General features: G+C 35.9%; 1 protein-coding gene across 3 annotated transcripts in view; it reads left to right on the top strand.

Moving 5' to 3' along the window:
• Window positions 1–26782, top strand: part of MYT1L (myelin transcription factor 1-like) — a 399784-nt gene that overhangs the window by 196188 nt on the left and 176814 nt on the right. For all 3 annotated transcript variants that reach the window (XM_006863965.1, XM_006863966.1, XM_006863964.1), the window contains one exon: window positions 5018–5379. In XM_006863965.1, the coding sequence (XP_006864027.1) occupies window positions 5018–5379 (362 nt within the window). The remainder of the gene's footprint in view (window positions 1–5017; window positions 5380–26782) is intronic.

Genomic DNA, 26782 nt, shown 5'->3' with positions numbered 1-26782 from the left:
AAGTGGAATATATATACATTTATGTAATCCCACAAATATATGGGTGTGAAAGAGAATATTTGTGCATGAGTATTAACCTTTCCTGGAAGCACAACTATGAATGTGGTGGCATACAGCAGGGGAAAATATGAAAACTTCCTAGATATTGTCAAACATCTTAAAGCAATAAGTTGTTGGGTCTGGGGGCTCAAGACCATGGTCTCAAGGGATACCATGGTCAATTGGCATAACATAGTCCACAAAAACAATGTTCTACATTCTACTTTGGTGCATAGCATCTGGGATCATGAAAGTTCATGAGTAGCCATCTAAGGTCTCTCTATGTATGGAACGTAGAAGAGTGCTAAGAACTAAACAGGCCTGGAATCACTTAACTCAGTGGACTAATGGAACATGTGAACATCAGTCTCCATAACTGAAACCAGACGAACTTGATGGTGCCAGCTGCTACTACCATCTGCTCTGAAAGGGATCACATTGTAGGGTCCCAGATAGAGTGGGAGAAAATATAGAGCAAAACTCAAAAAGAAAAAGAAGACCAGGTTTACTGGTCAGAAAGAATCTAGAGGAAGCTCAGACTAAGGCCCTCGACCACCCTTCAGGTCTGGAAAGGAACTCACCTTTGTAGCCCAAGTTTTAGCCAAGCAGTAGATAAATAATTTCCCTTTTCAGTCTCTTTCAATAATTTACTCCTTGAATCACTGATTTCCAGACCTACACTCGTACTCTTTTACTCACTTAACTTCTTTTTCCACTCTTCTCTATTTATTTTCCTTCTTCACTTACTCATCTTGTCATCCCCAAAAAAGTCTAAAGGATTGGGAACTACAACAGATACCATCAGTTGAGAAAAGGCAACATGAAAATGGAAACAACATGTAGAGAGAAGCAAGAGAGGATCTGTAGCTACCTTGCAGTGGCTTTACTGTCTCTTAGCAACTGGGAAGACATCTGATTAAGCGAGTTGTTGTTGTTGTTAAGTGTTGTCGAGTAGGTTCTGATTCATAGTGACCCTCTATAGGGTTACTTCACAACAAAATAGGGTTACTGAGGAGTGCCTGGGCTCTTTGAACTAGACCTCCTAATACCTGATGATCCATCTGCTCACATATCTTGATTGTAGGACCTGCACGTTCACCACTGCAGTGTTCTACAGCTTAGACTCCATATCCCAAATGTTTTCATAGTCCAAACACATCACCTTCCAGTATCTCAGAAACTCGGTTTTCATATCAGTGAAGTCAAGTTCTGCTCATTTCTAATTGAAGCATTTGTTTAAAAGTACTATCTCTCTGGAGGCAGAGACAATGACATGGAGAGGTGGAGCGGCTTTGGACTTTAGACCCAGAGAGGGAGAGGGGCTGTTTGCTGACGACCAATAGGCAGACTTGTAGGGTATACCCTTTGGTTGGTTAATGATGCATGGAGAGGATCGTAACCATAGCAATGAAATGATATAAGATAGGATGAATGTAAAGCTAATGTTCTCCCATGTAGACTATCACATAATTCACAATAAAACATTTAAAAAAAAAAAAGTAATGCCATAGGTGATGGGGAGGCGGGGAGGAAAATTCTTAACCCCATTGTTGTTGTTATGTGCCATAGAGTAGGTTATGACTCACAGCGACCCTGTACAGGGTTTCCAAGGCTGTAAATCTTTACGAGAGCAGAAAGCCTCATCTTTCTCCCACGGAACAGCTGGTAATTTCGAATTGCTCACCTTGTGGTTCGCAGCCCGATTAGTAATCATTATGCTACCAGAGCTCCTTGTTAACCCCATAGTACTCAGTTAATGTGTAACTGGGGTGGGACGTTCTTGGAATAGGATGTAATTCTTTGTGAGCGAGCCACAGGGTACGTCTCTGCCTGTGTCCTCTAGGTTGTATACCTGATTTTGCAAAATCGAATAAACATAGCCTCTTTCTAGCTTAAAAAAGAAAAAAAAGTACCATCTCTCCATTCTCTTGCTGTACATTTTGCAATATCACCATCACAAGGTCTGAGCAACAGCAAGTAAAGTATAGTGAAATTTTGGGTACCTAAGTGTGTGTGAATGAAAGGAGAAAGAATAAAACAGGAAGCCCCACCATAGTGCTGGGTTTGCACCATCTAAAGGGAGTTTGCCATTGCCAAATTGATGTGGGGTACATTTTGAGTAACATTACTGAATACCATAAAATCAATTTTTAAAAAACATTTCCAAGCAATCTGGATTAATCTTATTGATAGAGATGGGTCTGATGATCTTTTCTGAGTAAATGCCCATTGTGCAAGTAACCGACCTTGTGGTTAGGAGTCCAGTGCTTATCCTACAGTACCACACTAGGAATCCCAGGTTGTCAATTTTTACTGGTGTAGACTACCTCATCTTTCTTCCACAGAGTAATTGGTGGATTTAAAATGGAAATAAAGTCCCTCAATTCTTGGCACTACACACTAATTGCATCCTCTTGGACACCAAATTAATAATATTATCTTTATTAGAATATGAAATATACATTAACAAGAAAAAGAGTTTATAGGAACAAAAACATTTGCTATTTCCTTTCATTAGTGTGCACAGTAAAAAGTGTCTTAGAAGAGTTGTAAATAGAAACAAATAGTATAATATAAAGTTTCCGAAGATAGAAGGAACAATGTATTTGCTGAATAACTGGATCCTTAAATAATAATAGAAACAGAAACAATAGAATATAAGTCTATTGTCATTATTATTTATTATCTTTTTTAAATATCATTATTCAGCAGAGAGTATCACTAATTGAATATCTCTTATGTACCAGGTACTATACTGACAACTTAAATATGTATATATGTTCATCCTTAAGGCAACTGTGTGAGATGTTGGTACTGAGATACAAAGGTGAAAGACTATTCAAAGTCACTTAATCAGTAACACCAGTCTTAGCAATCCAAACTCATCATGTTTCAGAAATTTATCATATTGCCCTCTCTCTGGCACTTGTCACAAGCTACACATCTTAATTTTGTTCTTCTTTCAAGTGGGATGGGTGGTGCACCCACTGCTCCTTGTTTTTCGTATTTCTTATCTATCTGTCATCCCCTCAGTGATCTGACTCTTTCTCAATGTATTTTCTCTAATCACAGCCACAGTCAGGACAATTGCACTAGCTTCATTTTGCCCACCAGACCTTCAGTTTCCTACCTTCTTTAATCTGCCTTATTTCTCCTTGCCCTTCTCTTTTGAACATGCAAATCTGACTGCATCAGGGCATCCTTGAAAGAACTGAAGTGTAACTACCTATTTCTTGTTTTCAAACCCAGAAAGTCATCATTAGTCCACAAGCTTGACCTGACCCTTCTCTAATTCTCAATTCTTTCCTTCTGTTCTCTGCCCATCACCACCTTTATATAATTTAAGTTCCAATTTTTGTTTGTTTCTAATTTTCTGAACCCATCATGTCCTTTCTTATACTCATATCTCACAGTGTCTGATTTTTGCTTTAATGTATCAAAATATTTTCTTTACCTTCCAGATACTGTATGTGAATTCCTTCAAGCATAATTTCCTAGCACCATTGACTTGTCCATCATTTTTCATGACATACCACATTATACATGCTTTTATCACAATATTTAACAAACTTCATCAGATATGTAGTGAATGCCTATAACATGCCAGGAATTTGGTGTTCCATGATGAGTTGTGAATAGTTCCTAAGTGGTATGTATTGATGTGTCTCAGCCCTCCCATTGAACCAAAACATGCCCTGAATTGAGGAGCAGTGCCTTTCGCCTCTAAATAGTCCACATAGTATAGAATCTGGCAAATAGGATGCTCTCAAAATAAATGTGCACAGAATGAGTTCAAGACTGTATGATCGCTTCACTAACCCAGGCTGAAAAACTAAGTGAATGAGTCTTTAAGCATCCCCTACAGCACTGTTCAGTTAGTGAAATAAATCATGCATCGCATTTAAGATAATGGAATATTTGCCCACAATATTTTTGCCACTGTAACTTTTTTTCCTCTCACATCTTATAGGATTTATTGAGTTTCCAGAAAGAATAAATTGTAACTGTCATTAGTGTTGTAGCTTTGGAAAATTGCCCCTTTTGAAGAAAAGAGTGTAAGCCCCCTCCCTTAAAGGTCTTCCCAAGTTCGCATTAGTTTCATTGCTAATTTAGTGATGAGTGTCAGTAAGACTGAGGTTGTTTTCCATATGCTGGAGATGAGACTGACACAAGCCAAGACTGAATAAATCCAAGTTATGCAGTTGCTTTCATCTATAAGCATTTATGGTCCATCTTCTTTGATTTGGTCATTATATACCAAATTACATAAAGACATAATTTTATCATAGGCTATGCAAATTCTATGGAATCCTAGCATGACACTGTAGCATGGACCGCAAAGTCATTTGAACCACAAAGTCAGCAATTCTAACTCACTAGCCACTCCTTGGAAACCCTATACAAGGTCTCTATGAGTCAGAATCAGCTTGATGTCACTTAAGAACAACATACAAATCCAAATATACCCAAAGCTATTTCATAACATGATTATTTTTATAATCTACATTAATGCATATATGATAATGTTGTACATCTGAACTAATTCTGTTAAAATATTTGTTAAGTTTTATTGTTTTTAAGGGTAGAGGATATTTAAGAAAGTATTTAAAAACTGATTTTGTACTGAGAAGTGCATGTACATATTATTTAAATGCTTCATAAACCATATTTATGGATTTTACTAGTATCTTCATGTTATCATTTGAAGTTCCAAAAATGAGGGGACAGGAGACTTAATTAACTAAATGTTCATGGTAACAAAACAAATGTAAGTTGTCTTTGTGAAATCATTTCATTAATTGATTTTGGAATATATATGAGAATTTATGTTTTTTAGACCCTTACAGCAAATGTACTAATGCTACTCATACTAAACCTTAAATATCTTGGTCAAGGCTTCCAATTTCTCTGACCTTCAAAGATAGTAATATACATTTTTTCTTAAAGAAAGTAATATACATTTTTCTTGTCTTAACAGTGTATATGGTTGCCCACTGGCTAAAAAAAGAAAAACACAAGATAAACAGCCCCAAGAACCAGCTCCTAAACGAAAACCATTTGCTGTTAAAGCGGACAGCTCCTCGGTAGATGAGTGTTATGAAAGTGATGGGACAGAAGATATGGATGAAAAGGAGGAAGATGAGGATGAAGAGTACTCTGAGGATAATGAGGAGCAAGGAGATGAGGATGAAGAGGATGAGGAGGTAGACCGAGATGAAGAGGAGGAGATTGAAGATGATGATGATGATGATGATGATGATGATGATGGAGATGATGTGGAGGATGAAGAAGATGAAGAGGAAGAGGAGGAGGAGGAAGAAGAGGAAGAAGAAGAGAATGGTAATCTTTAAAATGTTAACAAAGTATCAAATGGTGGATTGAGTCAGTTTTTTCACATGATTGTCTGATGCTAATATTCATGACATTAGTGATTTTCACATAAGTAAGTCAGCCTGGTCATTACTGAAAAAAAGTAGCCTTTTTTGTGTCTTTAACCTTTGTCTTAAAGAATTCTTTCAAAGTATCTGTTAGACTTTAGATTTTATTTCAGTCAACTTGGTGTTCAAATCAGTTGTTGTATAATTTGTTGAGATATGTATGTGTGCATATTGGATTAGTTTAGTAAAAAAATATCAAGAAAGTCAAATTACATACATAGAGTTTAATTTTACATTTTCTTGAATGTTCTAACCAATAGATGCTATTAGCCAAAATATTGTTTTGGGGACAGCTTTAACCACATGCTATCTTAGAGTGTGGAAACTCTGTGTAACTACTGGTACACCAGTTGGTAACATAGATTTTGTCTGTAAATTGCCAAAGCTTTACCTACTGTCATGTAAAGGAGGACAAAAAAGACTTCAAATGAAATAATGAATTAACCTGTCATTTGTTTCCATATTTGACAACCATGTTTCTGACTTGAGATGTCCAGCATTGTGAATGAGATATGCATTTTTTTTTAATGATGCACAGAGAAGAGGGTGTTTTAAGCAACAAGCTAAATATTATTTTGCATTTATTTACAGTTTTCTGTTAGTATTGGATTGAAAAATATAACTTCAAAACAAATTGTGTCATAAAAGACATTTCTTTTATCAAAAGAATTGGAAGTTTTCTGAAAAACAGAGAAGCATTGCCTCTAAGAAATGCTAAAATATTTTTCTTACATTTCTCCATTGGATTTGAATACGTCAAGAATCTGATTTCTAGAAGAGCTCATTTCTCAGTACAAAAAGATAATAGTTTTAGTCAGTGGAAAAACCTCTTTTGATTTGTTAAATGTGAGCTTGTTGTTAACCCCATGGGAGAAGCATAAATTAACCATTTCTCCTCATAAGTCACAACAGTTTTGAACCATGAAAACTCAGTTTCATGAACTAATATTACATTTTAATAGTGGCTTAAGGTTCTGGTGAATACAATTTGCCACTTTCATATTCAAATATATATAGAGAGAGAAAGATGGAGAGGGAGAGAGAGACACAAACATTTCTACATGTTCCTGTATGTATACATATAAATACACACAAGCAAGCATTTCATAAATTAAAATTCAACTTCCTAAGATTTTTTTTTTCTTGTCTAGATAGTATAGAACATGGTATGGAGACCATATCAAAAATCAAATGTATGTATCAGAATGCATACAAATATTTGTACCACTACTCTACTAAGTCTACTTGATCATAATACTTCAGTGTCATCAATGAACTGATGGGGAGTTCCATGCTGACAAGTAAAAGCAGTCACTCGCTGCAAATAAAAAAGATGTAGAAAGTTGAAGCATGTACAAATCTGGCCAATTATTTCTGGACACTATTAAATCTGTGGAGTTTTAAACAATATATCAGAAGGTGTTGAGGCTGATTAATGATATGTAACTTGACCATGGCTTATTATAAATGAGATATTAAACATTGCTCTTTCATATTCTTGTTTTGGTTGGAAAGCAATAGGCATTATGTTTGAAGTTATAGAAATGTGTGTGTGCAGTGGATTAGGATAGAGATATTTTTAAGATTTATCATAATCAAGATCCTTAACTAAATGTTAGGTTCTGCTCTGCATTTGCCAGATTAAACTTCCAATTTGAGTTTACTTAGAGTCATCTTTTGATGATTTGCCTTTACAGATGCAAAGTGACATATTGTGAAAAGGTAGTATGACGTCTTAGTGAAATGGCTTTAGAAAATGACTGTAGAGCTTGTGTAGGGTTTGTTCATTCTGATGTGAACACTTACAATCGTTTTTAAAAGTAGCAAAACTAAAGACTTCTATTGCTAAAATTCAAGAAAGTACGTATATGATTGTTGTTGTTGTTGTTGAAGTACTGTTGAGTCAGTTCCAACTCAGATCAATCCTGTATAGGGTTTTCAAGGAGCAACTAATGGGTTAGGACCACCAACCTTATGCTTAGCAGTTCAGTGCTTACCCTATAGTGCCACACCTGGATTTCATATATGTTGTAGGTGGTGGTGGCTGTGTGCCGTGGAGTCAGTTAGGACTCATAGCGACACTTTATAGGGTTTCCCAGGCTGTTAGTATCATCAAATAAATAATCGCATAGTTCTAATGCAGTTCCCAGTATTCCAGTTATGTGGCCACACCTACTATAGTCACTAACCCAGGCATTCAGTTATACTGTCTGAATCCGAAACATTGTAAAGCAATAGGTTCAAGAGAGGAAACATCAATGAAAAAGAAGCAGGACACAAGTCAATGATAAGTAACCAAATGTTGTATATATGTTTTAGAACGTATGTTCAGCATCCAAATACCCAAATAAATAATTTCTGTATCCATCTATTTCATGGGCTTTGAAAGATTCATCTGTAATTACTAAAGACAAGTTCAGCCATGGTGAAAAGTTTATGAGATAATTAGGCTTTCTGCTATCGTTATAAGATAATTCCAATTTACTGAATATCCTTGGAAGTAAAGTGAAATATTTTGCTCTTTTCAGATAACATCTCATGTGAATCCTAAGTCCCAACTCTTCATTGAGAATAAGACACAATGGACTAATTAGGAAGGTGCTTCATTGTGGTTTTGATTGCTATGAGTTCTCTGGAGGGAGGCACCAAAGACTTGTTTGATTTCTAGGGCAAATGAAAGTATGTCTCCTAAGAAAATCTTCACTTCGGAGACCTGGTTCCTGGAAACTGTTTCACAAAGCTTTTCTGTTATAGAGAGAAGTCTCCGTTGGAGGAGCTCCAGGAACAGGTGTTCCAAGACACCATTTAGCCAATATCACATGAAGATATTCCAGGTGGATTATACTCCAGGTATTTCATACCCCCTCAGGGTCAGGAATCTTCAGGAAGATCCTAGATCAAAGGAACTGTATAGCTTTGTTGATTTAACAGTCATTTTCCATGATCAAGCTCCTAGTTATGTTTAATTTATTAAAATAAGGCTTCAAAGGCATATCTCTGTCAATCTCCTCTTTTCATATCCTCACTTCCTGAGCACATTACATTTCACTTTCCTACTAAAGTTGGTGCCAAAATCATTATCAACAAATATTATTTTCTACTGTGCTAGCAACGTCTTTGACTTGTAAAACACAGTATGAGTACAGGATATTTTATATAGTACTGAAGAGAGATTCTATTTTGTCTTTCCTCTTGAATGGAATTGTCAGTAATTGTACATCTGAAAAATTGAAGTGTGTATTTTTCTTACATTTGATCAGCAGAGTACTGGATCACCATTTTGAAATTGGTCTTTCCTTCTCTTTGTTTTACACTGATAAAACACATTTCTTTTAAGGTTGAGGTGCCTTTTTCTTGGCAAGTAGACACACAAGCATTGATGTATAGTTCAAAGGAAAGTAATGCCATCAGAAAAGAGTGAGAAGAAAACATTTCTGCACTATGCCAAACACCTGGCTCTCATATGCACTAGAAAGCATGTAATAAATGATTCTACTCTACTATGAAAAAAATAAAGATATCATGATGGAATCACATGGAATAAAGTTGACATCAACTTTACAAGCAGATATGAAGTTTAAAAATATTTATAACAATATGATACCACTACATGATCACCAGTTGTAGCATATTCCACCAGTATTATAAATTGAAATGTGAAATTTATTGAGGGTTTTTTGTTTGTTTTTAAGCTAAAACAAAGTTATACAACTCACCAGTTAACACTATAGGAGTCCAGTGATTATAGAAAATCCTTTATTGTAATTTACTAAATAAGTATTTATTTTAATTCCAAGGATCTTCCGAGATTGTGGTTATATGTGAATCAAAGTAATACTAATAGTGAATACCTCTATTAAGGATATTCACATTATTGTGTTTGATTTTCACAATGAGCATGTGAGATAGTTTGGGTAGAAACTATTTTATGCTCCTTTTCTAATTAAAAACTGTAATTTAGAAAGAGTACATTGTTTTCAGCGTAAGTGACGGATATATGTTCCATCACAAATGCTGGCTTGGTTTTGACTACATAACTCATGCTTATTTTTATTACATCATTTTAATTATTTAAACAATAGGAAAGAATCCTTGAGTAATTAAATATAAATTCTAAAATTTCATAATTAATTAATTATATTTATGATATGACTGACCTATCATAGGTTGGTCTTTTACATAAAGAATCTTGTTTTATATATATATATATATATATATGTCAAAATATGCATATTTTAAGTACCCTTGGTATCTGAAAGCTAAGAAAGTTATTGTCCAGTGTTCATAGTTTTTTCTATCAGCTTATTTTGTACATTATGATAAATACATTTTTAATTCCTGTAGTTTTATATAGGATAAATTAATCTATATTGCTCAGTAAGTTATGGTTTATTTTCATTTTTAAGCCCATAAAATAAGTATTTAAATAAAATAGTCATATATATATATACAAACACACACATATACATACAGCCCTGGTGTGGCACTGTGAGATAATGCACTGGACTGCAAAGTTGATTTGAACTGTATGGTTGGTGGTTCAAGGTGGTTTAAGCTCACCAGCCGCTCCTAAGAAACTTTATACAGAGTTGCCATGGGTCAGAACCAACTCAGCGACACTTAACAACAACCATATGTATATGCACATACATGTGTGTTATATATCCCAATCTATCCATTTGACCACATATTGTAACTCCCTATAAACAGTAATAAAAAATTAATATGTACTTCCATTTTTAACAATTGGTTTTTAGATTACTCTGTTTTGAAGTGCATTTGTAAATTACTACAGTTCTTTCTTTGTTATATTTATTGAATCGGAGGACTCTCTTGAATAGTTAGAGCTTGAAGGGCTGTTGGTTTTATCATTAGGTTAAATTTGATAAAATGTAGGTCCCTTCTCTTTTAGAAAGGTTTTCTGGCTTTTCTTTATCTTGTTCTCCATATCATTAACCGAGATATGTGGTGAGATCTTTGGAAGTTTACATCTAAGGAAGAATTTGGTGATTTGAGGGAAGATATCAATAGTTATGTTAAGAGCCTTTTCAAATACACTATATAATTACTCTAAGCAAGACAACTTGTGTTGTCAAAAGCATTCCAAAATGTGTATGTAGAATCAAAGTCAGAGAGGGTGCTTCAGTTCAATTAGTATAATGTGACTTTTCTATGTAATCTATTAATACAATCATGGATGTACTGGTAACCAAAGCTTATTAAGAGAACTCTGTTCTAACTGCCCAGGTCATGAAACTGTCCTATTAATGAGAGAGACTATCTTAATGGGGCATTTTCACTCCTTGTTAGCCAGGTTATCTTAAAAGGATTCAAGTCAAAACCCACTCCAGAAACTTAAAAAGGAATCGTCAAGTTTACTGGCCATTTTTTTTCTTCCAAGAAGATATTGTCCTATCATACCACAAGTTACTAAAGCATCCCAGTAATGCTAGTAGATAAGCTTGAAGTTTCATAAAACAATGACAGAATGGATGTGAGGAGAGGTCTGAATCGTTGCCTCTGGATCCCCAAGTTTCTTTTAGAATGTTCTCCATTTTGATTAGCCAATTATCCTCTTACATCTTTCTTAGGGAAATATTCCTGATGAGGGAAGCAAGTTGAAATACAGACAGACTGTGAAAATCTGAATTAGCCAACAAGTTTTCTACTGCAGTCAGCGAAAAAACAATGAGTTCTGAGACCAACATAGAAACAAAGATGATATGTTTAGTATGCAAGGTTTCAACATGAGAATGACTGTGAAGACATTTGGGAGAAAGGATATGATGATTTTGTTCTCATCTTAAAAATTAATCTTTTTCTACATCCATGAAAGCATTATTTTAGGATGTTACTATGCAAGTATGAAAGCATTATTTTAGAATGCAAGTGTGTTGAAGTATATGGCACTTGTCTCTCGGGAATGAGTAATGAAACGATTCAATGTTTCTAGTTCTCAGTCTGTGATAAAAACTAAATTTTCTTCATGCAAAATAATTTTTCAAAAAGTATAAAACATATCTTGTATTTGATTAATTTTCAGGTGCTTCAATACAAACCAGAAAACTTGCTGAAAATGTAATGCAATATGTATTTATAATGCAAATAGTAGGCATAAAGCACTGAGAAAGATTTTTCATACAATAATAAAAATAAAACATGTAAAATAGTAGGTCTAATATATTTTTATTCCAATCATTTATAAGGTCCATTTTGTGGGATTAATAGCTTATTTAGTTTATGTTATTAATTTTACTTTTATTCCAAATTCTAGTGTATCAGTTAAAATATCAAAGAAAGATTTGGAATAAGGTGTGTTTCCTAACTCTGATTGTGCCTCTTATCCAGAGCAAGTCACGTTAGCCACAGTGGACCTAAATTTGACTTCAAATACAAACCAGAAAGGGAGCGTATTCATATCCTGAATTTGAAATCAAATTTAGATTTAGTGTGGCTAAAGTGACATGTTCAGGATAAGAGGAACAATCATACCCAAATAAAACTCTTTGTCTTGTTTCACAGCTTAAAGAAGCTGCAGTATAAGAAAAGGTTTGAAAAGAGATAAAATCAGTTCAGAACTGCAAGGCAGCAGTTGTTACTGAGGATGATTTTGACATATACTGTTCTTTGGACATTTATTCAAGCCTTATTTCTGAACCCACGGTCATGGCTACACATAAAAAGTATATCATGTATATTAAGGCTGTACACATTTTAAAAACTGAAAGCATGACAGTAGCTCATTTCAAAGCATGTCACGTATTTGTGATGTACCCAGCACTGCACTGGATTCCATGAGGAACACAAAAACAGGATAGAAATCACCTTTTGCTGAAAGAAGCATTGTATGAAAGAGGTGTGTAGACATGAAAACTATAAGTGATGGTTCTTTTACAAGGACAGATTAGAAGTCGTGAGCTGAGATGGAGGCTTTAAGGATTTGAGTTAAAAATCAGAACAAAATTTTTCTGATATTGTGATTGTTAAGCTTTAAATTAGGTTTCCAAGGAAAGTTATAGTGCTGTCTCTAAAGGGTCTTTAAAAACAGATCAGATTCTTTTCTATCTGATCGGGATTAACTATGGTTGAGTAGAAATGAAGAAAAGAGACCCTGGTGCCCTCTCAAGATTTCTCCCAAACAGATTTATAGGAGCAGCTACATTTGTTTAAAAACCCCTCTGTAAAACAGAAGAACCAGAATTTTCACACAGACTCTTTTGCCGCAGCCCGATTTAGTAACATCAACTGTAACCAAAGTAACCTTTCTCTGCTGGGACAGAAGTTCTCATTATTATTATTATTTTAGAAACTATTTGACCTATTTATGTTTATCTGTATGTGTACAGACAGTTGTAAAAAATGCTCAGCAGTTTTCAGTCAATCTCAATCTAAGAATTACTAAATTACAATAATTTAGTTTTGAGGATTAGGGAGTTGAAATCTCACAAAAACAAAAAAACAAAAACAAAAAAACAGTCTACAAAATAGATACACCATGTGGTAAACCAAAAGAAAGTATGTAAACCCTGGGTTAATATATTGATAATATTGACATGAGACAAATCTATGCAATTTAAACTAACTACAATAGAATTTGGAGTCCTGGTGTAGTGCTGTGGGTTAATATGCTGGACTGCAAAATTGGTTTAAACTACAAGATCAGTGGTTCAAACTCACCAGCTGCTCCACAGAAATCCTATGTAGGATCATTATGGGTCGGAACTGACTCAATGGTAAGTGACAACAACATAGGATAATTTAACAAATATAACTAAATCATAGATTGTAAATTCAAAAAAAACCCACAAATGTCATCATTATTCGGGGACTACCAAGTAGAGCTTCGGGTGTGGTATTGTAGGATCAGCACTGAACTGTGAACCACAAGATCAGTAGTTCAAACCCGCCAGTTGCTCCTTGGAAACTATGAGTCGGTCACTATGAGTCAGAATTAATTAGACGGCATATAACAACTTTCAAGGAGGAAGTGGGACTTTTTGAGTCTTGGTTGTTGTTCTGTACCATTGAGTTGATTCCAACTCATAGAAACCCTAGATAGCAGAGTAGAACTACCTTACAAGGTGTTTTTAGTCTGCAGTCTTTACAGAAGCCTAACACCAGGACTTTTCTCCCATGGAATAACCAGTAAATTCAAACCACTGACCTTTTTGTTAGCAGTTGAGTACTTAACCACTGCACCACCAGGACTCCTTTGAAGTTTTGGGAAATACATCAGATTTAGGTTGTATAAGGTTAGTGGCAAGAGTGTTCTGCCTAAGTGGAGACCCATTCAAACTATGGATGAAACACCCATGGCATTTCTAAGAAGCAGAAAGGAGATGAGAGTGATTAGAGATAAGGAGATACAAGTATCAGTTACCTTAGAATCTGTTCTGTTAGTACTGGAGCACTTAATCATTCACTACCCCCAAGAACTCTTAAGTAGGAGATAATGTTATATAAAAATAGCTGGAGCAATTCCATAACTCAAACACTATCAGAACTGGAGTTTCAATTTGATCCAAATAGTGGTTGAAAGTCATTGTAAAATGTTTAAATCAAGAGATGAGGTGAAAATCATAGGCTTAGATACAGCCTAGAAGCTAGGTGTAGTATAGTTTAAAACACTATTAAATACGTAAATACATCAAATCTGTGCTAACTACAGTGCTTACAGAAAGTTCATCTTTGATTCAACTCCACAGGTATAGAGAACCATTTAAAGGGAAACAATCAAAGTAAACAAGAGGTAAAGTGAAAGTCAGACCTCAAAACCCCAAACAATATCCAGGGTCCTAACTCACACTTTTTGATATCATTGTCTTGGGACTGATATTTGAAATTATTGTTTTAATTTTTATATTATAATGTAACTCAGAGGAGCTCTGGTAGCGTAGTGGTTACGAATCGGGCTGCTAACCTCAAGGTTGGCAATTCGAAACTACCAGCGGTTCCGCGGGAGAAAGATGAGGCTTTCTGCTCCCATAAAGATTTACAGCCTCGGAAACCCTGAGCAGGGTCACTATGAGTCGGAGCCGACTCCATAGTACTTAACAACAACAACTATGTAACTCAGAGTCACATTCAACCAAAAATGTTTTAATTATGATGCAGATTTGTATGTATCTGAAACAAAATAATCCAAAACTATCAATTATTCTTATTTGTGATGACTGTAATATGAAAATTCAGCAAGAATAATAACCATAATTTTTTTTTTTTAATGTATTGTGGTTTGGGTGAAAGTTAGTTTTCCATTGAACAATTATACACATTTTGTTTCATAACACTAGTTGCAAATTCTTCAATGCAATAGCACTCTGCCCGTTTTCTGTCAGAATTCCTCGTTTTAATTCATCCTTTTTTTCTTCTTCTGACTTTTGTTTAGTGGTAAATGCTGCACTTTTGTCTCCTATGGTTAATTGTTCTGAGGAATAAGTTCTCAGGGGTATTACTGTTCACTTTATAGGCCTGTCCACTGTTTGCCTGAAAGATAATCCCCAGGGTGGGGTAGATTCAGATTTTGAAGTGTTTGTATGGCTCTCAGTATGGTTTGAATCTCATTTTACATCTTTCTCCCATTCTGACCAATACCTTTTGTGGCACTGAGTTGAGTGGTAGGGAGTGGTAGCCAGATAACCACCTGAATCCTCTGGTCCCCAGGTAGTAGAGGCTAGCCATAACTTTATATATAACTCTCCTATTTTTTTAAGGCTCCAAACTTTTATATAAACCAGACATCTAAAATTTTCTATAGTCTAAATGGTCTCAAAACCATACAAATAAATATAGTTAATTCAAGTTCCACTAATTTGGATATCTAGCAAATAAAAACTCTAAGTAAAAACCATGTCACAATGTCTACATTAAAAATTATTATGTAACTTGAGCCTTATGAAAATTACTTTTTGTTCAGTTTAACTCATTTAGCTTAATTATAATTTTAAATCAAGTGTTCAGTTAGAAAATGGGCAGCATTTAAAGCTAATAAACCTGTAATTCTCTTGAAGTATTATTTAGCAATTTTTATTTTATTATACACTAAGATTGTATAAAATAAACTTTAATGGGTACTTTTGGATAAAACAGGCAGAAACCTCCTTACACTTCCCAACATCCATATCTTGTAATATTTAGGAAGATTTTACTGTACAATCATTCTATAACTACCAGTGTGAAATGACACATACAACTTCTCACTTTTATGACAAGGAACTGGATATATAATATATATTTAATAGATGCATGTAGGTCTCCATGGAGAGATGAATTACTTTCCTCTCTTGCCACAATCCAAAAGTGGTCTTTTTAAAGTAACCATAACTGAAGAATATGTATCTGCTTACCTGTTCTCCTTTCCATGACTTAGTTCACTTATCAATACAATAAAATGTATCGAATGCCTTCAACTTGCAAGGAATACCTGGGTGGTTCCAAACAGTTAAACATGTTCAGCTGCTAACCAAAAGTTTTGAAATTTGAGTCCAACCAAAGATGTCTTGGAAGAACGAACTGACAGTCTTCAGTGCTAAAGAGACTACTATAACCCAAAACCAAATCCACTGCCACGAAGGTAATTCCAACTCATAACAACCCTGAATAGAGATTCTGAGAGTGCAAACCCTTATGGGAGCAGAAAGCCTCATCTTTCTCTTGCAAAGCCGTTGGTGGGTTTGAACTGGTGACCTTGTGGCTGGTTGTTGATGATGATGCTCTTGTTAGTGCTGTTAATTGATTCTGACTCATAGCTGTCCTATGTACAACAGAACAGAATGCTGTCCTGCCATGCATCATCTTCATGGTTATTACATTTGAGTCCATTGTTGCTGCCACTGTGTCAATACATCTCATTGGGGCCTTGCCTTTTTTTCTAAACTTCCACTTTACCAAGCATGATTTGCTTTTCCAGAGACTGATCCTTTCTAATAACATGTCTGAAGTATCTGGCTTCTAAGGAACATTCTGGCTATACTTCTTCCAACAGAGATTTTTTTTTTTTTTTCTTCTTGCAGTCCAAGGTACTTTTAATATTCTTCTCTAACACCCTTACTCAAATGCATCATTTCTACAGTCTTCTTTATTCATTTTTCAACATTCACATGCATATGAGGCTATTGAAGATGCCATGACTTGGGTCAAGTGCACCTTAGTCCTCAAACTGATATCTTTGCTCTTGAACACTTGAACAAGGTCTTGTGTAGCAGATTTGTCTAATGAATACTTCATTTGCTTCCTTAACTGCTGTTTCCAAGACTTTTGATTGTGGATCTATGCAAAATGAAGTATTTGACAGCTTCAATTTTTCCCCATTTATCAGGAAGTTATTTATTAGTCTGGATGTGAGCATCTTTGATTTCTTTACATTAAGGTGTGATGCATACTGAAGACTGTACTCTTTGGTCTTCCTCTGTAAATATTTTATGTCTTCTTTGCTTCCAGAAACAAGCTTGTATCATCTGCATATTGTAGGTTGTTAGTCTTCCTCCAATTCTGATGCCATGTTTTTCTTCATATGATCCAGCTTCGTGAATTATCTGCTCAGCCTACAGATTGAATAAATGTGGTGATATAATACAACCCTGGTGCACAGCTTTCCTGATTTTAAAACATTCAGTATCTCCTTGTTCTGTTCAAACAACTGCCTCTTAATCTATATCCAGGTTACTCATAAGCAAAATTAAGTGTTCTGGAGTACCCGTTCTTCTCAATATTATGCATAGCTTGTCATGGTCCACAGAGTTGAAAGCCTCTGCAGAGTCAATAAAGCAAAAGCAAATGTATTTCTGATATTCTCTGAGTTCAGCCAAGATCCAATTGATGTCAACAATGATAACCCTCATTCCACGTCCTCTTCTAAATTTAGCTAGAATTTCTGGCAGTTTTCTATGTATTGTTGCAACAATTTTTAAATTATCTTTACCAAAATTTTACTTGCATGTAGTATTAATGAAATTGCTTGATGATTTCCTCATTCTGTTGGACCATCTATCTTTGGAATTAGCACAAATACGGATTTCTTCCAGTTGGTTGGCCAGGTAGTTGTCTTCAAATTTCTTGGCATAGATGAGTGTGTGTTTCCAGTGTTGCATCAGTTTGTTGAAAGATTTCAATTTGTATCCCATCATTTCCTGGAGCCAAGTGTTTCATTGGTGTCTTCAGTACTGCCTGGATTTCTTTCTTCAGTACCATCTGCTTTTGATCATATGCTACCTCTTGAAATGGCTGAACGTTGACTATTTCTTTGTGGTACGGTGACTTTATGTATAACTTCCATCATCTCATGCTTTCTGCATAATTCAGTATTTTGCCCAAGTTGTTGTTGTTAAGTGCGTAGAATTGATTCTGACTCATAGTAGCCCTGTACAGGGTTTCCAAGCAGCAGTTGGTGGTTTGAATTGGTGACCTTGTGGTTTGCAGTCCAGTACTTATCCTACAGAACCACACCAGAAGCCCATTGTTGCTGTGTTGATAAGTGTCATCGAGTCACTTCCAACTCATAGCGACCCTGTATAGTGTTTCTAAGGAGCAGTTGTGAGTTTGAACCACTGACCATGTGATTCCAATGGACCTTGAGGTCCTGCACTTATTCTACAGCCTAGAATCTTTAAATATTACAAGTTGAGACTTGAATTTGTGTTTCAGTTCTTTCAGCTTGTAAAATGCTGAGAATGTTCTTCCCTTTTGATTTTCAAACTCCAGGTCTTTGTATATTTGTAGTTATTAGTCCTGTGCTTATCCTACAGAACCACCAGGGTACCTTAAAGCAAGCACTACATTGTTGTTGTTAAGTGCCATCAAATATAACAAATATAAGCTTTGTATAAAAACTGTGCTATATAATCTATGTGTGTTATGAAAATCAAAGTGTAGGTTCTTTTTTTTTTTAAGTTTTTATTGTAAATTGAGTGGTTCACAGACAAGAACATCAGTTTTGCATCCAATAAATCATACCCGTTGTTTCTTCCCGATGATTGCAATCCTGTCCATGCAACAACTTCCTCCCTGTGGTTCCTATTTCCGTTCCTCCCACCCATCCCTTCTCAACTCTGTCCTTAGGTAAGGGTTGCCCTTTTGATTTTGAATGATTAACCATTTCATGGTGAGCATACCTTCCTAATGTTGTTGTCCTCCCTATATACCTATTTACTGCTTGGGTGAAAATTGGGCCAGGAGGGTGAGTACTATCAGGTTCCTCCTATATCCTCCAGCCGTTTGTTTTGTTGTTTTTTTTAAATAATTTTTAGTTTTGTTACACATTTTCTCCTACTCTATCTGGGATCTTCTAATGTGATCCCTTTCAGAGCAGTCTGTACTAGTAGTCAGGTACCATCTAGTTCTTCTGGTCTCAGAGTCATGGTGACTGATGATCACATGTTCCATGATCCCATTGGACTAATTGAGTCCAAGAATCTTCCATTTTCATCACTTTTCTTTCTTCTGCACATGGAGAGACCAATAACTGCATCTTAGATGGCCATTCATGTGCTTTTAAAATCCCAGATACTATTCGCCAAAGTAGGATGTAGACTATTGTCTTTATGGATTATGTTATGCCTGTTGACCATGGTGTCTCCTGAAATTATAATCCTGAGATGCCAGTCCTAGCAACAACTTGCCTTAAAACATTTAATAATATCTAACGAGTTTTCACTGTTTGCCTGCTATATGCTCCCCCACATCCATATTTGTGTCTGCAGAAAAGGTAATACCCACGTACAAATATCTTTTTTCAAACCCTCATATATTTGTGGGCTATGCTCCCATTCTTCCTCCCATACTCTTCATCCTGTGTCTCTACTTACGTATCTGCCTACTAAACATTGTCGTTCCAAGGCTGTGTATACAGCACTAAGTTCTGATCCTAAGTGGCCGCTATGGTAGCCTTTGGCACTGTAGGATAAACACTGGACAGCTAACCACTAGCTTTGCAGTTCAACCTAACCAGCAGCTACTCAGAAACCCTATACAGGGTTGTTATGAGTTGAAACAGACTACATGGCACTTAACAACAACAACAACCCACATTTAGGGAATCCTGGTATGGAGCTATAGAGTAAGCACTGGACTGTTAACCACCAGGTTGGCAGTTCAAGCCCACCAGCCTCTCTTCAGAAACCCTATACAGAGTTGCAATGAGTCAGAACCAACTAGACAGCACTTTAAAACAGCAATTTAAATAAAATGTTAACCAATTGAATTGAAATATATTAAAATTCAATTCCTCAGTCGCACCTGCCATATTTTGATATTCACATGAAACTAATGGCTACCACATAGAACGGTATAGACAGAGAAGATTTCTGTCACTGTAGAAAGTTCTATTGGACAGCTATGTTTTGTACACCTTTTCCCATAGCCTAATTCACCTTGTCCCAGTTAAGAAGCATCTTTCTCCTGACTTTCTAGGAAATACTTCTTATATTCTTCATACATTAACACACACATTTGGAAAATGACACACACATGTCATAATCTTATATTTGCTTTTCTCAAGCTTGGGATGAGGCAAATAGAATTTTTTAAATCTCTAGTAACATGTTAAACCACAGGTTTCCTCTTTCTTAGAATTAAAATTATTTAATCTCCACAACTACTCAAAAGAGAAATATTTATTTACTCTTCAAAACAGATAAATCAACAACTTAATGCCAAAGAAACTTTACCCTCAGAGTTTTATTTGGTATACACTATGCTATATACTTCTGTAGTGTTGTTGTTGTTGTTGTTGTTGTTGATAGGTGCTGTTGTGTTTGCATCAACTCATAGAGACCTATACACAACAGAATGAAACAATGCCCAGTCCTGCACCAACCTCACAGTCATTGCTAAACTTGAACACATTGCTATTGCCACAGTGCCATTCCATCTCATTAGGGGTCTTTCTTTTATCCACTGACCCTCCACTTTACCAAGCATGATGTCTTTCTCCAGGGACTGATCCCTCTTGGTAATATGTCCCCAAGTATGAAAGACCAAGTCCTGGATTCTAAGGATCATTGTGGCTTCTTCCAACACAGGCTTGTTTGTTCTTTTGGCAGCCCATGGTACTTTTAATATTCTCTTCCAACACCATAACTCAAATGTATCAATTCTTCTATGGTCTTCTTTTTTCATGTCCAATTTTCACATGCATATGAGGTTATTGAAAATATCATGGCTTGAGTCAGGCACTAAAATCAAACTGAATTCATTGCTCTTGAATACTTTAAAGAGGTTTTGTGCAGAAGATTTGCTTAATGCAATACATCATTTGATTTCTTGACTGCTACCTCCATGAGTGTTGATGGTTGATATGAGAAAAAATAAGTCTTTCACAATTTCAATCTTTTCTCCATCTATCTTGATGCTATTAATGTTATCTAGTAGTGAGGATTTTTTTGTTTTCTTTACATTGAAGTTCAATCTGTACTGAAGGCTGAAGTCTTTAATCTTCTTCAGTAAGTATTTTAAGTCCTTTTCACTTAAAGTAAGCTGGTTGCATTAGCTGCATATTACAGATTGTTAATGAGCCTTCCTCCAATCCTGGTGTCGTGTTTTTCATATAATACAGCTTCTCGAATTATTTGCTCAGCATACAAATTAAATAAGTATGGTGAAAGAATACAATCTTGGCACACACGTTTCCTGATTTTAAACAATTCAGTGTCCTCTTGTTCTATTAGAACAAATGTCTCTTGGTCTATATACAGGTTCCTCATGAGTACAATTTAATATTTCAGAATACTCTTTCTCCATAATCTTATCCATAGATTGTCCTGATCCTCACAGTTGGAAGCCTTTGCATACTCAATAGAGCACAAGGAAACATCTTTCTGATATTCTCTACCTTCTTCCAAGATTCATCTGATATCAATAATGATATCACTTGTTCCACACCCTCATCTGAATCCGGCTTGATTCTCTGGAAGTTCCCTGTCCTGTTGCAGCCATTTTCTAATGATCTTTAGCAAAATTTCACTTTTATGTGATATTAATAATATTGTTAGATGATTTCAGCATTCTGTTGGGTCACCTCTCTTTGTAATGGGCATAAATATGGGTATCTTCCAAACAGATGTCCAGGTAGATGTCCAGGTAGCTGTCTTCCATCTTCTTGGCATAGATGAGTGAGTGCCTCCAAGTGCTGAATCAACTTGTTGAAAGATTTCAATCTGTATTCCATCGATTCCCAGAACATTGTTCTTTGCCAATGACTTCAGTACACCTTGGACTTCTGCCTTCAGAACCATTGACTTGATCAATTCCTATCTCTGGAAATGGTTGAACATCATTCATTTCTTTTTGGAACTATGACTGTGTATCCCTTCCATCTTCTTTTTGTTGCTTTCTGTATTATTCAGTATTTTCCCCATATAATCCTTCAATATAGTAAAATTGAGGCTTGAATTTTTTCATCAGTTCTTTCAGCTTGAGAAACATTGAGCGTGTTCTTCCCTTTTGATTTATGACTCCACGTCTTTGCACATGACATTATAATACTTTGCTTTGTCTTATCGAGCTGTCCTTTGGAATTTTCTGTTTGTCTCTTTTAGCTCTTCATTTCTTCCATTTGCTTTAGCATTTCTACACCAAAGAGCAAATTTCAGAGTCTCTTCTGACATCAATTTTTGTCTTTTATTTCATTATTTTTAATGACCTTTTGCTTCCTACCTGTATGATGTTCTTGATGTCATCCCAAGTACTTTATTCTTTGTGCATTAGGCTAATGCATCATATCTGTTCTTGAGATGGTCTCTAAATTCAGATGGGGTATTCTCAAGATTCTATTTTGGTTCTTGTGAATTGTTTTAATATTCTTCAGTTTCCGCCTGAACTTGCAAATGAGAAATTGATGGCCTTGTTTAGACTGATATAGTCTCTTCTCACCGTTGTAGTCTATTTGGTTTCTGTGTTTGCCATGTGGTGCTGTCCATGTGTGTGTTGTTTTAAAAGGTATTTGCAATTAATAAGTCATTCATCTTGAAAAATTCCATACTGTGATCTTCAGCATCACTTCTATTACCAGAGCCATATTTTCCAACTATTGATCCTTCCTCTTTGTTTCCAACCTTTGCATTCCAATTTCCAGAAATTATCACTACATCGTGATTGCATGTTTGATCAATTTCAGACAGGAGAAGTTGATAGAAGTCTTCAACTTTATCATCACTGGAATTACTGATTGGTGCATAAATTTGAATAATACTAGTATTAACTTGTCTTCTTTGTGTGTGTATGGATATTATCTTATCACAGATAGCATTATACTTCAAGAAAGATCATGAGTTATTTTTTGATAAGTCCTATGCCTTTCCTCTTCAATTTGTCAGTCCTAGCATAGTAAACCATATGATTGTCAGATTCTAATGGCCTAAATCAGTCTGTATCAGCTCACTAATAATGCCTAGGATATCAATCTTTATTCATTCCATTTCATTTTTGACAACTTCACAAATTTTCCTAGATTCATACTTCTGACATGCCAATTTCCAATTATTAATGGATGCTTATAGCTGTTTTCCCTCATTTTGACTTCTGCCACAGGAATACAATGAAAGTCCACCAAGCTTTACTCCGTTCATGTCACCAGGTTCTACTCTATTTTGAGGAGTCAGCTTTTCCCCAGTCGTATTTCGAATGTCTTCCAACGTGAGGGGCTCATCTTCTTCCACCATATCTGACAATATATAGTGCTATTCATACTGTTTCAATATTCAGTTTTCTGGTGCTATCTGACAGTATTCCACTGCTATTCACATGGTTTTCCATGGCTAAATATTTAGCAATAGTCTGCTTCAACTTCTTGCTAGTCTGTCTTAGTCTGGAAGCTCGGCTGAAAGTTGTCCACTATGAGTGTACCCTGCTGATACTTAATATACAGGTGGCATAACTTCCAGTGTCACAGTAGCTTGCAAGCCACCACAGTACAACAAACTGACAGACAAATAGTGGAAATATAAACAGTATTGTGTATAAAATTTCTCAGTTAACTAATAAACAAAATAGTAGACTTGTTTTATAGTGTCCCCTCCGAAGTTTTTATATCTTGAAGTTTTACAGAGCTGTATGGGAATGGCAATATTTCATCTAAGTCAATAAATGACTAATGAAATTTCATACACACTTCAACATCCTGGGAAGAAATGTGTCTTTCTGCTTCATATTTCTGTGCAAGATCTTTCTTGTGACTGATAATGTTGTAGTGGTTTAATCAACTGTGGCAAATCTTCCCAAATCTGAAGCAACGCTTACATCCCTTAAGTTACTATTATTTTACACAATCTGTATCTTTGAAAATGTTGAAAATGTCAGCCCTTTATTGTAAAGACTTTTAAAGCAGCAACAGAAACCAAGATCACTAACCATTTCAAAAATGCATAATTTAATGAGAAGCCCTCTTGTATTTATGAAATAGTGCTGGGGTTTCAGAGCACTAAACTTCGCTGGTAGAATCAAAACCAAACCCATTGCCATTGTGTCAGTTCCAATTTATAACAACTCTATGAACTATAAAACTGTCTCAGAGTAGAACTGTCTCCGAGAGTTTCCAAGGCTGTAGTCTTTATGAAAACAGATTATTGTATCTTTCTCCTACAGAGTGACTGGTGGGTTAGAACCACTGACCATTCAATTTAGCAACTGAGTGTGTAACTACTGTGCCACCAGAGCTCCTCTGAAGTAACGTGTTGTTACTGTTGTTAGTTGCCATTGAGTTGAATCTAATTCATGGCAACCCTTGTTTTAAAGTGTACTGGCTTTCTTGGCTGTAACTGGAACTCAAGGTCAGTTTGAATAGCAAGGTCAATGGTTCAAACCCAGTAGCTACTCCTCAGACACCATATAAATAGTCACTGTGAGTCAGAACCACCTAAAAGGCACTTAACAGCAACAGTCCTACAGAAACTGGCTCTCTGTCCCAGTAGCTTGATGGGCTTAAATCACCAATAAGTTAAGTTTAAATATTTCATTACGAACAATAAGGAAACATATATCAGGTATTTTATTATCTAAAAACAAAATTCAGCAGTACAGAGCAAACCATTAATGTCATATATGGACCATGGAGGATATTCCCTTGAAAGTTTTATTAGACATCATCAAGTCGATTTCCTACTCATAGTGGTCCAATGTAACAAAGTAGAAATGCCCCATAGCGTTTTCTAGGCTGTGGCACTGTGGGTTATTGTTGGTTTGAACCTCAAGGTCAGTGGTTCAAACTTACCAACCGCTCCTTGGAAACCCTATAAGGGTCGCTGGAACCAACTGGACAGCACACAACAACAACAATCTTTATGGAGGAGTCTTGGTGTGACACTGTAAGATAAGCACTGAACCACAAGGTCAAACCCATCAGGGTCTCCTCAGAAACCCTATATAGGGTCACTATGAATCACTATGAGTCAGAACCATCTTGATGGCACTTAACAACAACAATTTTTACAGGTGCCAATCTTCAGGTCTTCCTATGATAGAGCAGCTGAGTTCCAAATGCCAACCTTGTAGTTAACAGCCACATGTATAACAACTGCAACACCAGTGCTCTTTCAAAAGACTTAACATGCAATCTAAATCCATATGATAGAGTTATACTGTCTTACATGAGTATCAGTATCTTCTGTCTTGCCTTTCCAACTATGACCACCTCCCCTTTTCCTAGCTGCTGTTAGAGCAGCACAGCAGACAAGAAACAAATGGCAGAGGTCGAATATGGGCTGAAGGTAAAGGCCCCAAACCTTCATCTCCCAAAGTTGTTCTCTGCCTTTCTCCTCGCTAAGAATTATCTGTACTTTTCAGTTGTGATGCACCATAAAAGCAAAAAGTTATGGGCCATGATCTGATTTTCTCCTGCATATGGAGATTATGAAGATATAGTGTTTATTGAAATGTTTTGACCTATGCAATCTCCATAAAATGAAAATAATTCCCAAAATAGAACATATATACTATAGATTCTCACAATGACAGGGGATCACTCTAGTTAATTTGTACAATGCAGAGAAAGTGTTACTGTTGTATATCTACTTTCCTTTGTTTAAAGAAAATAGAACCTTGCTAATTCTAGATAGTTTTTATAAGCTATAGGTAAATAATATTTTGTTGTTAGGCGCCATCGAGTCAGTACTGACTCATAGCGACCTTATGCACAGCAGAACGAAACACTGCCTGATCCTGGGAAACCTCACTACTGTTGCCTCACTTGAATCCATCGATGCTGCCACCTGGCCAATCCATCTCATTGGGGGTCTTCCTCTTTTTCTCTGACCTTCTATCTTACCAAACATAATATCCTTCTCCAGCGACTGTTCCCTCCTGACAGTATGTCCAAAGTATGAGAAACGAAGTTTGGCCATCTTGGCCTCTAAGGAGCACTCTGTATGCACTGCTTCCAAAATGGATCTATTGGTTCTTTTGGCAGTCCATGGCACTTTCAGTATTCTCCTCCAACACCGTAACTCAAAGGAATCAATTCTTCCACGGTCTTCCTTATTCACTGTCCAGCTTTTGCATCCATATGAGGTTATTGAAAATACCATGGCTTGAGTCAGGCACACCTTAGTCCTCAAGCTGCTTCTATGATCGTTGATAGTTGATCCAAGAAGAATGAAGTTCTTGACAACTTCAACCTTTTCTCCATTGATAAGAATGTTGTTTATATATATAATATACCAGATATCAATTGTGCATTTTGAACAACTTTTTTTAAAGAGAGACGTTCAGTGTTTTATTAGTATCCAGGAATAAAATTCAGATAGCTCTTTGACCACATTCATAATCCGTCCACTGCATGGACATGTGTATCTCTGTACTCCTAGCACCCTGGGCAATACCTACATGCAGTACTGGGTTAGTAGATGTGTACTCACAGATATATTGTTTAAATATACAGTTAGCATGTGCTTATCCTACATAGCCACTTCATTTCCAGAGGAATGGTTATTATAGATAAAACCCTGTGGTTTAGAAGAGTTAGAAAAAAATTCATTGGGTTAGAATTAGACCCTATCTGCATATGTCAAAACATAAAGTAAATGGATTTTTAGGGGAAAGGGGGCTATTTTGCTCATTACTATAGGTAGTATGCAGAAGCAGGTTTGCTAGTCTGCTCTTGGATAATCCTGAATTCTAGCAATGCAAGTCTGCTCTTGGATAATCCTGAATTCTAGCAATGCAAACTAAAGTATCAAGGATACCCTGGAATAAGCTCTTACAATTAGGTGTCATTTACTTAAAAAACATCTGAAATTTATCATTTGAAATTTAGTGCAAAATTCCATCTCCTTATTCCTTTCCCAAGCTAGAATTTTGTATTCCTTGCTAGTACTTAT

Source organism: Chrysochloris asiatica, unplaced genomic scaffold, assembly GCF_000296735.1.
Source record: "Chrysochloris asiatica unplaced genomic scaffold, ChrAsi1.0 scaffold00058, whole genome shotgun sequence".
NCBI classification, from domain to species: Eukaryota; Metazoa; Chordata; class Mammalia; order Afrosoricida; family Chrysochloridae; genus Chrysochloris; species Chrysochloris asiatica.
The sequence above is the reverse complement of the archived record's forward strand: the minus strand, read 5'-3'. Positions and strand labels throughout refer to the sequence as shown.